The 15,625-nt window shown below is 41.0% G+C and overlaps 2 protein-coding genes across 6 annotated transcripts in view; one reads left to right on the forward strand and one right to left on the reverse strand.

Annotated features, from left to right (window-relative positions):
• The first annotated feature begins 148 nt into the window (after positions 1–148).
• Positions 149–7,585, forward strand: vstm4a (V-set and transmembrane domain containing 4a). Its single transcript, XM_034100281.1, has 8 exons — positions 149–301; positions 1,524–1,976; positions 4,723–4,776; positions 4,871–4,978; positions 5,070–5,103; positions 5,376–5,524; positions 6,260–6,327; positions 7,018–7,585. The coding sequence occupies exons 1-8, from the start codon at positions 253–255 to the stop codon at positions 7,168–7,170; spliced, it is 1,068 nt and encodes a 355-aa protein (XP_033956172.1). The 5' UTR covers positions 149–252; the 3' UTR covers positions 7,171–7,585.
• A 1,539-nt stretch (positions 7,586–9,124) lies between these two features.
• The window catches only part of wdfy4 (WDFY family member 4), a 42,894-nt gene continuing 36,393 nt past the window's right edge, over positions 9,125–15,625 (reverse strand). For all 5 annotated transcript variants that reach the window (XM_034099986.2, XM_034099985.2, XM_034099989.2 and 2 more), the window contains 7 exons: positions 15,176–15,333; positions 14,268–14,426; positions 13,985–14,164; positions 13,601–13,783; positions 12,383–12,470; positions 11,604–11,733; positions 9,125–10,956 (listed from right to left, as the gene is read on the reverse strand). In XM_034099986.2, coding sequence (XP_033955877.1) covers positions 10,887–10,956; positions 11,604–11,733; positions 12,383–12,470; positions 13,601–13,783; positions 13,985–14,164; positions 14,268–14,426; positions 15,176–15,333 — 968 coding nt within the window. In that variant the 3' untranslated portion in view covers positions 9,125–10,886. The remainder of the gene's footprint in view (positions 10,957–11,603; positions 11,734–12,382; positions 12,471–13,600; positions 13,784–13,984; positions 14,165–14,267; positions 14,427–15,175; positions 15,334–15,625) is intronic.

Below are 15,625 nucleotides of genomic sequence, written 5' to 3' on the forward strand. Positions count from 1 at the left end.
AGAGAGAGAGAGAGAGAGAGAGAGAGAAGAGGAGAGACAGTCAGAGAGAGTACTGGGAGAGTGAGTGGGAGTTTCTAAGTGGGAACAGAGCATTTACTGTTTCATATTACACAGAAAAGAGGAGAAAGAGGAAAAGAGTTAATGGTGGGTGAGGGCTCTGGTGGGTTGTCCAGTCAGACTATGTTTTGAATGTAGCTGCTTGTGCAAGTGCTCTGCAGTTGTCTGGGTTTATGGATTCGCTGACTGTGGACAATGTACTTCTCTATAGCGGTCCTTGTCCTGACTAAGGCTCTGGTTACAGGTAAGTTCACTTTGTTTACAGCAATAACCAGTAAGAGAGTGAGCAAGCATGCAAGAAAAGAAAGAGAATGTGTCTGAAGTAGTAACTTGATCTATCATCTAACATGCACCAGTGAAACCAGACATTGTTTTTTTGTTGGTTTATACAGATAATGTAAAACCTACACAAAAAACACTCCATAGTATTCTTAGTCTGTAAAACAACCAAAAGTTGCAAGAGCATTAACTATTGTCAACCTTAAGAAGAACATATTTTTCTAGGCAAATATGGCTTTGTTTAAAATGAAAGAACACATTTGGAGTTAAGCAACTCTGTTCCCTGTGATCAGAGAAAACCTCAGTATAATTTGCATTCTAGAAACTGCCATAAAGTGCACTTACGACTCATATTTCCTGCCCTATAATCTTTTGATTATGTTCAGTTTGTGTTTGGTTTGAGTCGCTGTCGCTGCTTTTGTTGTCACATAACGTTTTGTAGGAAAGACCCTGAGTTCCCAAACTAACACAGCAACAAAACAAAACAGCCCAGATGGTCCCAGTTATCTTGTCTTGATAGTCTTTGCCGGTTTCAGGGTGTACCACGCTGAAGATGAATGTTTCCCATCTGTCGAGTCTCTTTGCTCGTCTGATCACACTTATTGTGTCCAGACTTCATGTCTCCCACAGACAAACGTAACCCAGAGGTAGAAAAGGGGGCAAAGAAAGTTTGTTTTATTCTGATTCTCAGTCCTCCTGCCCTCTGGCTTTTACAGACTGAATTCCCATTCAGTGATGGAATGACATAAGTAGAACCAGTGATCTCTTACACCATAAATCCAAACAGCCACTGTGGGTGTGCATACAGTACAAACATGCTTTGTCTAAATGCTACAGTTATGTTTAACTGGCAGGAAATCAAACATGAACTCACACTTTTTCCCATGTGGAGCTCATTAGCAACTCTAGTTAATTACTAATTTAACTAGCAGGGAGCGGTCACCAAAGCTACCAGATCACAGTGTCGGCCTACTGAGTGTCCTAATGTTTGGAAAAGCATATGTTTTATGGTTTGGTTTGATTTTATTCTGTCATAAAACAGAACATGTATTGCTACAAACAATATGAATACACCATTTAATAAAGACGCATATACAAAAGTAACCAATATAGTGTATTAAAGTATGCAACAACAAAGAAAGAAGACTTTACATACCATGTGTCCTGTTTGTGTCTTTTGTAAACAGAGGTCTGTCATGGCCTTAATGTGACGGTGACCCCCGGGCCTGTTGTGATGGTAACAGAGAAAGACAACGTGACCCTGTCCTGCATGGTGTCTCAGAGGAAGAGGAGCGGCAGCGTCCTCATCCTCCGCTGGTTCTTTTCTCCTCCTGCTGCTCCCACTCTCGCACCTCCTCCCTCCTCTCCGTCCCCTTCTCCTCCAGCACTCGAGGCCTCTCAGTTTCTGATTGTGAAGCTGGGCATAAAGAAAATAAAGCTTTATGGGAACTACACCCGCCGTTTCACCCAACTAAAGTACCGTATGTTTGAGGAAACGGAGGGAGAGGTGTACCGGTTGCAGGTTCTCAATGTGACCCGGACGGACCAGGGTTTCTACTCCTGCAAGGTTCAGGAGATTCGCAAGCACAGAAACACATGGAGGGCATCGTCTAATGGCACCAGCACCACACAGCTGACAGGTAACTAAAGGTGTACTGCAACACACTGCACTCTGGGGAAAGGGTCAGGCCCATTTTCTTGATAATTGGGTAAAAGTGCTGTTTAATATGGCGTGTTAGCCAAGATGGTGTGCCCTGGTGGACAGCCAGACCAAAAAGAACCATGTGGTCTAAAGAAAGAAGAAAATAATCAGTAAGTTGCACTATTAGCAGAGACAAAACAGTGAAAGTGTGCTTTGTGTCATGGCTGTTGACGAGATATCAAAAAAGGTACTTTTTCTACCTTTGCGCAACTCGCTGACAAAAGTAGACCAAATGCAAACGGGACTTTTTGTGTTATTCCTCTGAAAATGTTTTCCATGGAATAATCCTTTCCAAGGAATTCCCTCACAGCCGCACACCCTCAGCTTAGACATGCGGCCCGTGTTATCTGGCAATGGAAATAACTGAAGAAAGGAGGAGCAACTGTTTTTATTGAAGCATAAAGGCCAAATACAAATGTGTTGCATGTATTTTCGGACTCTAGCTGCGTTTGCTGTAAGTCGTGCCCATGTGTGTGTGTTTGAGTGTGACCCCAATCCTTAGGCATTTCCATCTGAAAACAATGAGCTCACAGCCAGACCGCACTCAACAATATCACTCTGTGCAAGAGTGTGAGGAGGACAAGGCAGAGTGTTGCTGAGCTGGCTATGTTCAAAATACATGACGTCAGCCTTTTGGGTTTACTTTTATGCATGCCTCAAGAGAACATGTTGTGGAGAATTCAGTTGCTCTTGATCCTATTTAGTCTGTGCCAATATGTAATAAAACACTCTAAAAGGTGTTCAGACGTGTGATCCTTCATCTGACTGATTGACAGTGAAACCATCTGTCACTGCAAGATGAACTGGATAAAGGTAGAGATGTAAGATGCTGCTATAGCATACAGTACAAGGTATACCTGTACACCTGACACAGTTGCAAACAAAGTTATTTCACTAATGTAATGCCTAAAAAGTTTAAATGTAAGGTCAGATAAAGCCATCTGACAACGCCCTTTGCCGTAAGTGGTGCCCTATATTCCGGGCACTGTCCCACTTAGGAAGCCACAGAACCTCAGGCATCTCCGACATGCTGTGACCACAGAACCAGAAGAGCTGACATTATAAGGGTAAACAAAGAGAAACACAAATAGTTGTAAATGTAATCCAGGGAACCCCTCAGTCTGCAGATATAAATCTAAAGAATTCTAAATAAAGGCAACATCCCACTGAGATAATTTGACTAGTCTTAACATGTTTTTCCTTGTCCTTTCAAGGGGCTGAAAATCCCTAATTCAGAACTTCAGACTTATATTCAAACCAAACAAATGAATAGACAATATGTATGGTTAAAGAAAATCTTATCAGACACACTCTCTGACCTCAGTTTTCTTGAATCTGCCGGTCTTCGGTGGATGTTACATTTTTCTGCGTCCTTTCTTCACAGCTGGACTGATGGGGGAAAGCAGATGAGCCTAAATCTGTACCTGATGTTTCTTCAGCCTTTCTGAATACCTGTGCAGTATATTTTTCTTTGAATTAACTTGAGCTTGTGTAGACACATCTGTGCAGAGTGTGTGCTTTAATAGCTCCCAACACGTTAACCTGGGGCTGCGTTCACTGATCAGATGTGGGGGGTTTAGCATGTGGTTAACCGCGGTGTAAAGGTCAGATATGTGGTTTACTTACATTGACTGTTAACTGCTCAGATTGTCAAGAGATGCCTGTGAAATGTAGCCTGTCACCACATCAGACAATTTGTCTTCCTTAAATGTCTGTCATTACTTTTCATTTGGTTTTAAACGGCAAGAAGGCATAGTAAGTGGAACACCATGCAATGCAGTCCACTAAAAGGTTAAGCTTGCTTATTATTGCAGCAAGTCTCAATTAATTTTTTTTACATCAAACATTTAGAAAAATAATTGCAGAGCTCTGGTATTTCACTGCATTCTTATCAAGCCTCCCTATTATAATCAAACCAGTCTTATTTCTTAGACCCGAAACGTATTTAAGAAAAAATTAGGTGTGTGAAGATCTAATCACACACAGCAGTATCTTGAAAAATAACAGTGTGCCACATTTAACAATTCTGCAGGCGGCTCAGCAGTCTGGAAACAAGCTAGAAGTCAATTACGAGTTAATATCTTATAATTTCTTATTAATATGTTTATCAACCTGTGTTAAAAGACATATTAAAAAGTCATTACAGGGAGCAGGGACTAAGTAATGTATGTACATAGCCTCTTGTTCCCTCTCCTCAGCCTCTTGCTAAATACCCCTGACCTATATACAACCCATCACTCATTGACACACACTGACAATGACTTCCTTAGTCGCACCGCACAAAGGAAAATCGCAACATTAAAAGATTGTGAAGAAACCAACAATAGGAAGTGGAGATGCAGAGCAATGGGGAACCCCCCAACGCTGTCCAAGAACAGCAATACAGGCAGGCCTGTGTGTGTGTGTGTGTGTGTGTGTGTGTGTGTGTGTGTGTGTGTGTGTGTGTGTGTGTGTGTGTGTGTGTGTGTGTGTGTGTGTGTGTGTGTGTGTGTGTGTGTGTGTGTGTGTGTGTGTGTGTGTGTGTGTGTGTGTGTGTGTGTGTGTGTGTGTGTGTGTGTGTGTGTGTGTGTGTGTGTGTGTGTGTGTGTGTGTGTGTGTGTGTGTGTGTGCGCGCGCGGGCGGGCTGCAACCTTTTTACTCTCACTGTACTATTCAACTGACTTTTTAAACGTTTATTTTTCCAGTGCACTTCACTCTAGAGACTGGTAGCAGTGACGGACTGTGGCGTTTATTTGCAGGTATTGTTTTCAACTCGAGCCCTACTTCTGTTTCACTTTACCAAATATAAGTCGTACCTTGATAAAGCTGCTGTTGTTTTTTGTTGTTGTGTAGATGTGTACCTGTGTGCCGTGCTGATCTGCTCACTGGGCCTGCTGTCCATCTTCCTGTTCACCCTGGTTCTCGCCTGCCAGTGCTTACACAGAAGACACAGGCTCAAAAGTAAACAACATAATTAGTTTCACAGAAAAAACAACATGATGCCTAAACTGGTAAATTAACATGATTTTCTTTCTGCTACTTTTCTCCACAGCGAGTTACCTTCTGGTCAAATGTCCAGAAAGCAGGTACAGTGGGTTATTAAACTATTGCTGACACGATTCATTGATCACCAATCATGTTGTTATTCAAAGTTTAAAGTCTTTGCCAAACATCAGTTGGCTTTAACCTTTCAAACGTGATAATTTACTACTTTTCAGTTTTACATAATGTTTAATTGAATATCCTTGGTTTCAGACTACTGGGTGGGAAACAAGACGTTCTTAAGATAATAGATTATCAATTGCGACATATTAATCAAAATAACTATTGCGCTAATGAAATACTGTCCTCTGTGCAGCTCAGGAGAGACTGTTACCAGCTCCAGCAGTTCCTCCAGTTCCTCCCCAAGAGCCCAAAGGAAAGACACAAGACCGAAACCTGGCAGAAGAGTCACAGTACCACACCCTAAACTACCTGCAGTGCCGCCACCTTATATACAAGCCAAAGGTAAAGTGGTATTTTGAAGGCAGGATGTTACCTCTGGGACAGTGGGACAGATTAAATTCCTCAGCTGTTTCCAACTTTTGACACCCCCCCCCCCCCCCACGGCACAGGCCTCAGTATGGATCTGAGTTATGAGCACTTTAACCAAATAATGTTTCATTTAACGGCTTTTACTTGTAGTGTTTCACAAAAATGTGAGAAATGTTGAAAACAACTAAATGTAATCATGACATCAATCACTGCATCGGGATGTCCTCACAAAGGGAACAGTGAACTACTCTGTTATGAATCAACATGATCAATGTTTTCACAAAACAATTCTTTGTTTTGAATAATGTCACCTCAGAGAATGGTTCAATTCCCAGTCCTCCTCTTTCCTCTGCAAACACAGTGGGGTCATAAGAACCACACGGAGGCTAAGGGAGCACACACATTATTTGGTAATGAAAACTAAAGTGAAGTAAGGTATCCATCATGTGCAAAAGCATACATGATACCTCCAGCATGTTTCCATTTCCATGAGAAAAAAAAGCTAGTTTAACCGAAGACAAGCAGGAACCAGCAGGGGCTGAAACTTGATACTGTATTTGAGTAATCCTGCCGAGTGTGTCTGGGATTAAATCAACACTGATGTTGACAATGACAGTACAAAGCCCTTTTTTCTACAACCCTTTAAACCCTCTACATTCCTATTGGCCTCTGTTTTTAAGTCAATAAAAGGTTGTCTCTGTTTTGCAGTGCCTGTTGCTGCAAAGCGACCCCAGAAGCCCAGAAGGTCAAAGCATCATCTCAGGAGTTCTGCAAATGTAAGTGTGCTCGTTCTCAAATCATCATACGACTATGTCCACATCTTCCAACAAATATTTAATGAACAACTGTACCCAATGTTTCTGTTCAAATGTGTTCTCGAGCATTTACAAAATATGTTTTTCATGCTCAGAGTTGTTATTGAGGTAAACGCAAGAGGGAATTTGTTTCCCGACTGCATGATTGTCTACAGGAGTTTATTGCCATCTCCGTCTTCATTCAGTTATGAGCTTGATAATTCTATTTAGCTTTATTGCTCCTCAAACACAATTATTTATTTAGAGTGCTTCATTGGTTTTATATCCACAATAAAAATGTCAAACAAGTATATAGAGGATAAAACTGCTCAAACTAAGGATCATCAGTATTTCTACGGATAGTTCTTGTGATCGTGCCGTGAAGCAAAGCTGCGCAGATGTGAGCACAAACATACTGATTGGATTAGGGCAGCTAGGAGGATCTGAGGAGGCTGGATAGGGCTCCTATTGTACCAAATGTTTTTCAAGTAAACTGGATATTCCAGAGGTCCTGTAAACAACTGAAAAGCACCAAGGGAAGCTTTACCATTGAAAGTGAAAGAATACTACTGTTGGCTGTAAGAGATTTAAAGCAGATGGGAATGCATACACCCATTATGTACACATTTTCCTGAAATGTCTTTGCCCTCTTTCTTTCCCTCCCTCCTCCAGCCTCGAGTATCACACGACGACAGCCTGACGTATGCAGAGCTGGAGCTGGTCAGACCGAGGCCGGAGCCCCCCTCCTCCTCCAGCCCTGACCCCACTGCCTCCAGCACGGACACTGTGTACGCTCAGATCCTCTTCCAGGAGAAACAGCTGTAAACACAGCTGTACATGTGCACGTCTCGGTACCTCCCGGTGAGGGCAACTTGCCTGAGTGGCTACCAAAGTACTATATTTATGAACTATCAGTATGGCATTTAGCATTTGTTTTTTGGCTGTACTTATGCTACAACTGTTGGTAAATGAGGGTTTTGTGTTTCCTCGGCACAGTTCCATTCCAGCACAGCAGTTTTTTGGGTCATATAATTCTGTTGTTCCGTTTGTTGGCATCGCTGGCCTGCGAGCCAGATGTTTATAAGAAGCTATGTTATTGTTAACTATTCTGTATAAACTCAGGAGACTGTGTGGAAAGAAACTCTCTTACTGCAGTATCATAAGGCACTGTAACACTTTTTAAAATGCATTTATAATTACAGTACTTATTAATAAATATATGCCTAGGTCAATTTATTCATATAAATACTGTTTCATCTTTCTAATGTTGATTGGATTATACTTCGTCAGATTTTTCCATAACTTTTCTGGGGTCAAAAACACACAATATAAGACCAACCAGCACAATATTACAAACAAACACCTGCAGTGTGTTTCACTTATACCTTTGGAAGGAGCTAGACTCAGCTTTTCTGAGCTTTATGCTAAGCTACGTGTGCTGGTTGTAGTTTCATATTATCTGGACGTTTGAGGGTTGCTTCAATTATCTTCTCTCTTGGCAAGAGGACAAATACACTTATTCCCTAAAATATCCAACTATAGCTTGCAATCTAGAATGTGATTTTCTAGCAATGACATACAAAAAAGGACAGAAACAGAGATTCTTGTGCATCTAGTTTAAAAGTCTGATCAACACGCACAGGGATAAACAGCAATCGTAAATCCTGGATGCAGCAAGCATTATGCTCAAGTACCCAAGAAAGGTGAAGGTGTAGGCCATTCTGTGAAGGTCAGCGTATGAGAAATGGGATGAAGATAGCGGTGCTACAGAAAGAGAATGATGCACATCCACACCCTTCTCTCTGAGGGGGAGACACCAAGAGAGAGACCATCATCCCCCACAGTTCAGACTCACTGACTAGGATGAACCCGCTAATGACTACATTTATTCAAATTAGACTAATTGTAATCATAGTTAATAATTAGCTTTACAGTGCATTATAATTGGGTTAGGCTACAAGATGGTTCTGCCTAGGTGCAATAATTTATTTGATTTAATTATTCTGAGGAACCCAATGGTTTGACATTTCATATCATAAAACCAGCGGTGTAGAGAGAATGGAGATGGCCGTTAGCTTTAGAGAAGGTCATTGCTCGCTCTCTGGGAAAATGATGAGGACTATTTTCCACTCTATTAAGCCACTCCACTTAGCACAATTAGCCACACACACAAAGGTTAAAGAGAGCGACCTCTTGCTTTATGATAGAGAGGAGTGGTGCTTATGCATGAGAGACCAAGAAAGAAAGGGAGATACAGAAACAGAGCAAGTCACCACAGTATTTCTACATCGGAGAAATCAGTGCATTGGTGTACTGTGTCAGTATTTGATTTGTAATGATCACCTCCATTGTCCAAATAAGCACTAAGAGACTGCATGGCCGTGTGCAAACACAGAACAAGAAGAAAAACAATTATGATAATTCAACAACGCTTAAGTGGCTGGAGGATTGGACTTTTATAGTTAATAAAAACAAACTAATTTATTTTTACAGACAATAACGTTTTTTAAAATGAGGACAATTGTTTAAAAAATATGATTGTAGCTTAATTCCTACACCTACAAATTGGAAATAGCGCACTTACCAAATATTTGGCACAAACATGAAGGCTCTCAAAAGTGCCTATGCGGCTTATGCGTGTAGATTCCCTAGAATAAATGGCAAAAAAAGAAGATATTACTGGATGATAGAATCTATGTGAAAAATGCACAAATGGGTTTAAAGAAGAAATGTATTTTGTATCATCAAATCAAATCAAGTTTTATTTATATAGCACATTTATAAACGATTTTTGGTCGAGCCAAAGTGCAGTACATATAATAAAATTAGCCTACAGTAGAGACACTTTACAGCAAATACAACACATATTGTTCAGAATATCAGTATGAGAAAAACGACACCCTCTATCCTTAGACCCTCACATCGTACAAGGAAAAACTTCCAGAGAAAACCCACAGTTTAAGGGGAAAAATGGGAGAAACCTCAGGGAGAGCAACAGAGGAGGGATCCCTCTCCCAGGACGGACAGACGTGCAATAGATGCCGTGTACAAATCGAAGAGATAATACATTTGACAGCATATAGACCGAATGTTAGGAAATGCATGTATCTGTAATAAGAAGATGAATCCACGAGGATGTCAGCTACAATCCCGTGGAAGCCATCAGGGAAGCAGCATGACGAGACCCAAGGCAGGACCGCAGAGACAGGTTCAGCCACGACCCGAACGTCCACGACTTAATCCAGAACTCAGGATAGAGGATCCAAGCAAGGACTACAGCAAGAGGATCAGCCTCGACTCCGGATCCCGGCGTAGATATAGATACAAAACAAGAAAAAAGATTTGGCTGGGTTAATCGGAACAAGAGAATACACAGACACAGACAGAGAGGGAAAAGGTCATTGGATAAGAGTTATTCTTGATAACCCTCTAGAAAGATCTCATGAACTTCCCCACTCAATCTATCAAGATCCGAGCAGTTCTATTAGAAGTCCAAGGTAAAGGCACAGGCCGGCGCATACCGCTCATGGAATCCCTCACCATATATACTGTATACTGTGTGTCTACTACTGTGATACAGAGATTGAACAGCCTTATGTGGCTCAAAAGGAATGTGTCCTTGGTAAGCTATGAATTCACACACAAAAGCTGTACAAAGCTAAACGACACATACCTCAACAACACCCAAACACATTTTACATTATCCACAACACGAACACTTGACTTGAACGCAGTGAACTTCCACAAATGGAAAAGCAGTCAAATGCTTAAAATACTTGTCAATGCCACATTACAAAGCAGATTGAAAACACATTGTGAAAAACAAAGGAAAGCTCGGTAAACTATTCACAACTAACTGAACAAACTCTGCTGTTCAGACCACAAACATGTATCAAAGCAAAACACTAAAACCCTCAGCAACAAATGCTGACGTGTGAATTTCATATTATGATCATGGACGATTGTTGTGCAGTTTGGGAGAAATTAGCAGCTACAGCTTGAAAATACAATCAACTACAACAAAATGTCTCGGGGAGCTCTGGCTTAGCATGCACGCTCTTGTTTCACACATTTCCATCACTGTTTTGACCTGATTTTTAAATGCTTGCGTTGCCTATCGTGAAAATTCCCCCAGCAGTTCAGGAGAATTAAAGCCAGTGTCGTTCTGTTATTAATGTTTGTGAATCCCAGATTAAATAAAAAAAATAATGATCCTGGCCAACCAAGGTATACATAGCCATTATCACAATCAAAAGACTCACAGCAGAATATTTATGCAAATAGCTGTCAATACTTTTATTCAAATTTCCAGGATTTAGTATTTACAAAGAAAAATACAGAGTTACATCCATGCAAGAGATACAAATATTAAATAGTGCCTGAGACTTAAGTGTAACATATATTATAACAGGTTTCTAGGGGAACCAAACTTAAATACAGGTCTCAATGCTCAGCTGGTCCGACCTGAGACACTGACTCTAGGTCAGTCTGTCTGAGAGGACACAGGCTGTGTAGTAATGGAGGCTGGAGGCGTGATGTGTTCAAACACTGTCCCAGGTCCAGGTGAAGACTCTGCCCCAGGCATCGCCCGCCAGCAGAGTCGCATGGCTCCTGCACAGAGAAGAGCTTCAATGATGAAAACCATTTTAAAATCAGTGAGGTTATGTAAATGTACTGTTCTAAAGCACACAGCCATGCACATCAAGTGTGAGTCAGAGCTAGTAAGAGAAGGTTTACAATCAGTAAGTTACTGAAAAGTAAGTGCTTTGAAAAACATTTATAATCTTTTTTTTATTAAGGGTCGACCTTACATTTTAATAGTTAAACGTACCCAATCAATTTCTCCTATTAAAGACAATAATTTTATTGCCTTACTTTTTTTTCTGAAAGGTTTGATTTGAATATATGCATAATGCATGATCTCCTTAATACTTTTTAATATGCATACATTTCTGCAACAGAAATCTGAAGATTTAATAAAGCAAGTTTGTATCACTCCATTATTCAGAAAATATTGCTGCAACAAACCGAATATATGTATCACCAATTTAGGAATACAATTTGATATAAATCTGACTATGGACAATGCAGGCATTATCAAATGCTAACTTCTGGGGAATTTAGAAGAAATCTACATTAGAAAAAACCTAGAAACGTAGCATTTTGGATGTTTGCTTTCCACTACACAAAACAGTCCAAACTCTTTTATCGACTAGTGCATCATAACATTTTTTTTTTTTTCATGGTATTTACTGTACCTGGAGATGGCCAGCGCTGTGATGGCCGGAATGTTCTTGCTGCGGCGCTGCGACACGGCCTGACTTCTGTTCAGCTCTTGACATAAAACCAGATGTCTCTCCCAGCCTTTAACCTGGCAGGAGCCGCTCACTGTGGATAAATCATGAGAATACATCAACCCCCATTTATATCTGAATCACAGGGCAGGTGTCCGCCCTGTCTGTGCCGCTGACCCAGCGGCCCCTGCAAAGAATTAAAATGTGCATTAACTCGGTGTTTATCTTCGGTCAGCAGGCCGTTAAAGGGAGAAAATCCCTCGAATATAAATGCTTCAGCATTACGTAAAGACTGGCCTCAATGTAATTTGTCAGGCATAATACTCCTATGAGGTGACGCGAGGCTGTAACCAACGTATGCCAAATTGGATCTGGGTATTATTGCTTTCTAAATTATACACGCACACACACGTCAGCAGAATTACTCATCAGTGTTTACTGCCTCTATGTTTAATAACTTTATAACAACATAATTCCTGCTAGCCATAATGCTAGTGAGGGTTGGGGTGAGCACACACTCGTCTGTCTAGCTTAGAGATGAGCGGTTAAAAATAATCATCTCACACTTAAGGATTTATCTAATTAGATCGCGATGGGGTTTCTTTCTGAAACACAAAACACCAGAATTGTTTCCTTTTGTGCAGGTGTTTCACAGTTTTGCTACCATCAGCCACTCCCCTCATCTGCGTAGTTAGAAAAACAATTCCTATCTGCATACCCCACCCCACTGCCAGAAACATTACCGTCGCTCTCTGCTCCGTCTTGCCCTGGGGACACAGGCTCTTCTGGAGGGCCAGGTAATTGTGTTCTGGTGTACTCTGTCTTCCATATCTGTATGAGGGACACAAAACGAGTAGCAAAATCAGACATAATTCAACATAATAACAAACACACTCACATAGGAACTGCCACGTGCACACACCCCATATCTCAAGGTAATAATAAAGTAATAATACCGTGTGTGTGTGTGTGTGTGTGTGTGTGTGTGTGTGTGTGTGTGTGTGTGTGTGTGTGTGTGTGTGTGTGTGTGTGTGTGTGTGTGTGGCATGGGCAGCCTCTCCCAAGTGAAGCCCAATTTAGAGTTTGCAGCTTTGATTACAGAGAGGCAGTATGTGCTCGTTTGAATTCTACACAAAAGCAGTCACACACACACACACACACACACACACACACACACACACACACACACACACACACACACACACACACACACACACACACACACACACACACACACACACACACACACACACACACACACACACACACACACACACACACACACACACACACACCGTTGTGTGCCGTTATTAGTACCTTGATGGACATCCAAGATTCTTCCCTAAAGTAATGATTTTGAATACAGTATAGTGTATAAACCAAAGCAACCGCGCTCATCTATTAGTCCTACAAAGAGCTGCCGGACAGGGACGTTAAGGTAAGACACTCGAGGTCAATACGTACAAAAATAACAAATAGATATCATAATGTTACTTCTTTACATTTCAAACAATACACATTTCTGGAATAGAAATGTCAACATTGATTCAGCCAGGTTAAAAATCCATCCATGTATTAGTTTTTTTGTCATAATAAAGTCAAAGGTGCTTATTTTTGTACAATTTGTATTAATCAATAAATCTGCTCAAAATAAATAAAAATATTCTGTCAAATTTCCCCACATTTTTTAACAATTAAAATGTGATATAAATCTGGAATTGAATCCAAACATTTTGCAAGACATTACAGGTTAATTGTAATGCTTAAATGTGCAAACGAGAAATTATCTAATTATCTATCTTTTGGTCAATTAAGGAGGACTCTACAGACAAAGCGTAGTAAAAAACACCTAAGTGTATTTTTTATGTTGTCTATTCATTAGGCTGAAAGAAGACATTTAGCCCAAACTGTCAACGTCAAACAGTGCATGTCTCCTGTTGTAAAACTATTTTTACACTCACCCGTATATTGCCGTCTGCACAGCCAGTGACGATGACGTTCTTGGCATCCCACTCTTGTCGCTGTGTGAAGCGGACACACAGGACGTCTGGCTGAGGCCCGCAGGAAGTGTCCGTGCAGGTCAACAGCTGACCCTTCATCGTCCACAGGTAGAGCTGAGGTCCCGCACATGACGCAATCTCACCCTGCGATAAAATAATAAAATAATATGGTGCATATGCTCAAAGATACCCGGAGGAAAAAGGATAAATGAGGACACGTGAGCTGTTTACAAAGGGAACGCTTTTTGGGAACAAGGTGTGAGCTGAACAATGACAAAGAACAGAAGAAAAAGTAGAGTGTGAGTAGAGAATGACTAAGAAAGGAGATTCAATTGGTGGACTTACGGTGAGTTCATTAATAGCCAGTGCGGAGATGCTGCTTGAGTGCCCTGCTAACTGTGTGACGTAGCTCAGCTCCTCCATATCCCACAGGATACAGGTGAGGTCCCGAGAGCCACTTACTATCATGCTGTGGACCTCAGACACATCCAGGCACGTCACTGAATCTGTGTGACCGTATAACGGCTGTGAAGGGAAATTGGGACAGTGTTATCTCCGAGTTTGTGCAAATACATTCTGGGTGTTGCCGTTACATTTCTGTTGCAGACAGACGTGCAGACAAACCAACCTGTCTGAGTTGCATGTGCGTGAGTTTGTCCTTGCTGACGGACACATCCCACACACACACCACAGTGCTGGATCCTGCCGTGATGATGGTTGTCGGGTTGGGACAGGCGGCGCACAGCGTCTCCCCCCAGTCACACAGACTCTCACACACAGCAAAGGTCTGCAAATGGACACACATAGCCAGACCATTATGATTGTGTATAAATAATATATATACGATGGAGTGAGTTTATAGAAGAGTATATATATAATCATTTCATAAAATATAATTTGTTTAATGTCCTAATTTGATACCATTGTTTAATAAGCTATTTTACAGCATTGGATACTGTATGTATAATCTTGCACTCTTGTAAATGCTGTACAAAACAGAAACATCATTGAGGTATCAGACACACAGAATGTGTAAGGCCAGAGATGGCTTTGCTAGGTATGCTGAATACATAAATACATTAAAAAGCTGTCGGGAAATCACTCAGTTGACACAGCAAACACGGCATTGTGCAGCGCTCTGTGGCGAGGGATTTTTTGGCAGATCATAAAGATGCCTCACGGTTTGAAATTGAGCGTGACGAGTGATTTAAGAGTCAGCTGATAGGTTAGCTATGTGTGGCTTGACCCCCACCAATTGAGTAAGTCCATATGTATGTGATTACATTTGGTTATAATGTTGTTCCGATAAATGTGCATAGGACTGACACTAAGAACTATCTAAATAAAAAAAGAGGGTTTGGAGAGATTATTATTAATGTTTAATTAATTTATCAATTTTAAATTCTGGCATTTAAAAAAGCCTGTATAGGATTTGCAATGGCTATTTCAATTTAATGAATATGACTGGGTGGAGCTGTATGTGCAAAAAATACAAATAATGTGCAAGTGATTTACTGTGTAGCTGCACAAACATACCTTCTCTGTGGCATGGTTTCCAAAGGCGCAGGTGTTGTCTGGAAAGCCCCAGCTGAAGAAGCAGCCCGACAGAGGCGACAGGAGGAGACGGTTTCTCTCCAGGACCACCACCTCTTTTTCCAGACACAGTATCTGACCTACTGGGCCCCTCGGCAGCTCTGCGGAAAGGTTTACAGTGTAACTGAGAGGAGAGTGGGGCACCATCAGCAAAAAGTTGTGAACAAAGTATGAGGATTTTCTTTTTTAGTTACACCAAACAAATTTAATTTTAGATAATAGAAAGAGTGACCTCATTCTGCCTTTTGTGTGCTGAAATAAACTTGCCTGGTGAAATAAAGTGATTGGATCTTCAAAAACATCACATTAAAGAGTTTGGTAGCTCAGTAAAATTGTAAAGTATTTTATTAAATTGACCAAATTGGGCAATTAAAACAGCTATTCCCAGGCACG

Source organism: Pseudochaenichthys georgianus, chromosome 15 (genome assembly GCF_902827115.2).
Source record: "Pseudochaenichthys georgianus chromosome 15, fPseGeo1.2, whole genome shotgun sequence".
NCBI classification, from domain to species: domain Eukaryota; kingdom Metazoa; phylum Chordata; class Actinopteri; order Perciformes; family Channichthyidae; genus Pseudochaenichthys; species Pseudochaenichthys georgianus.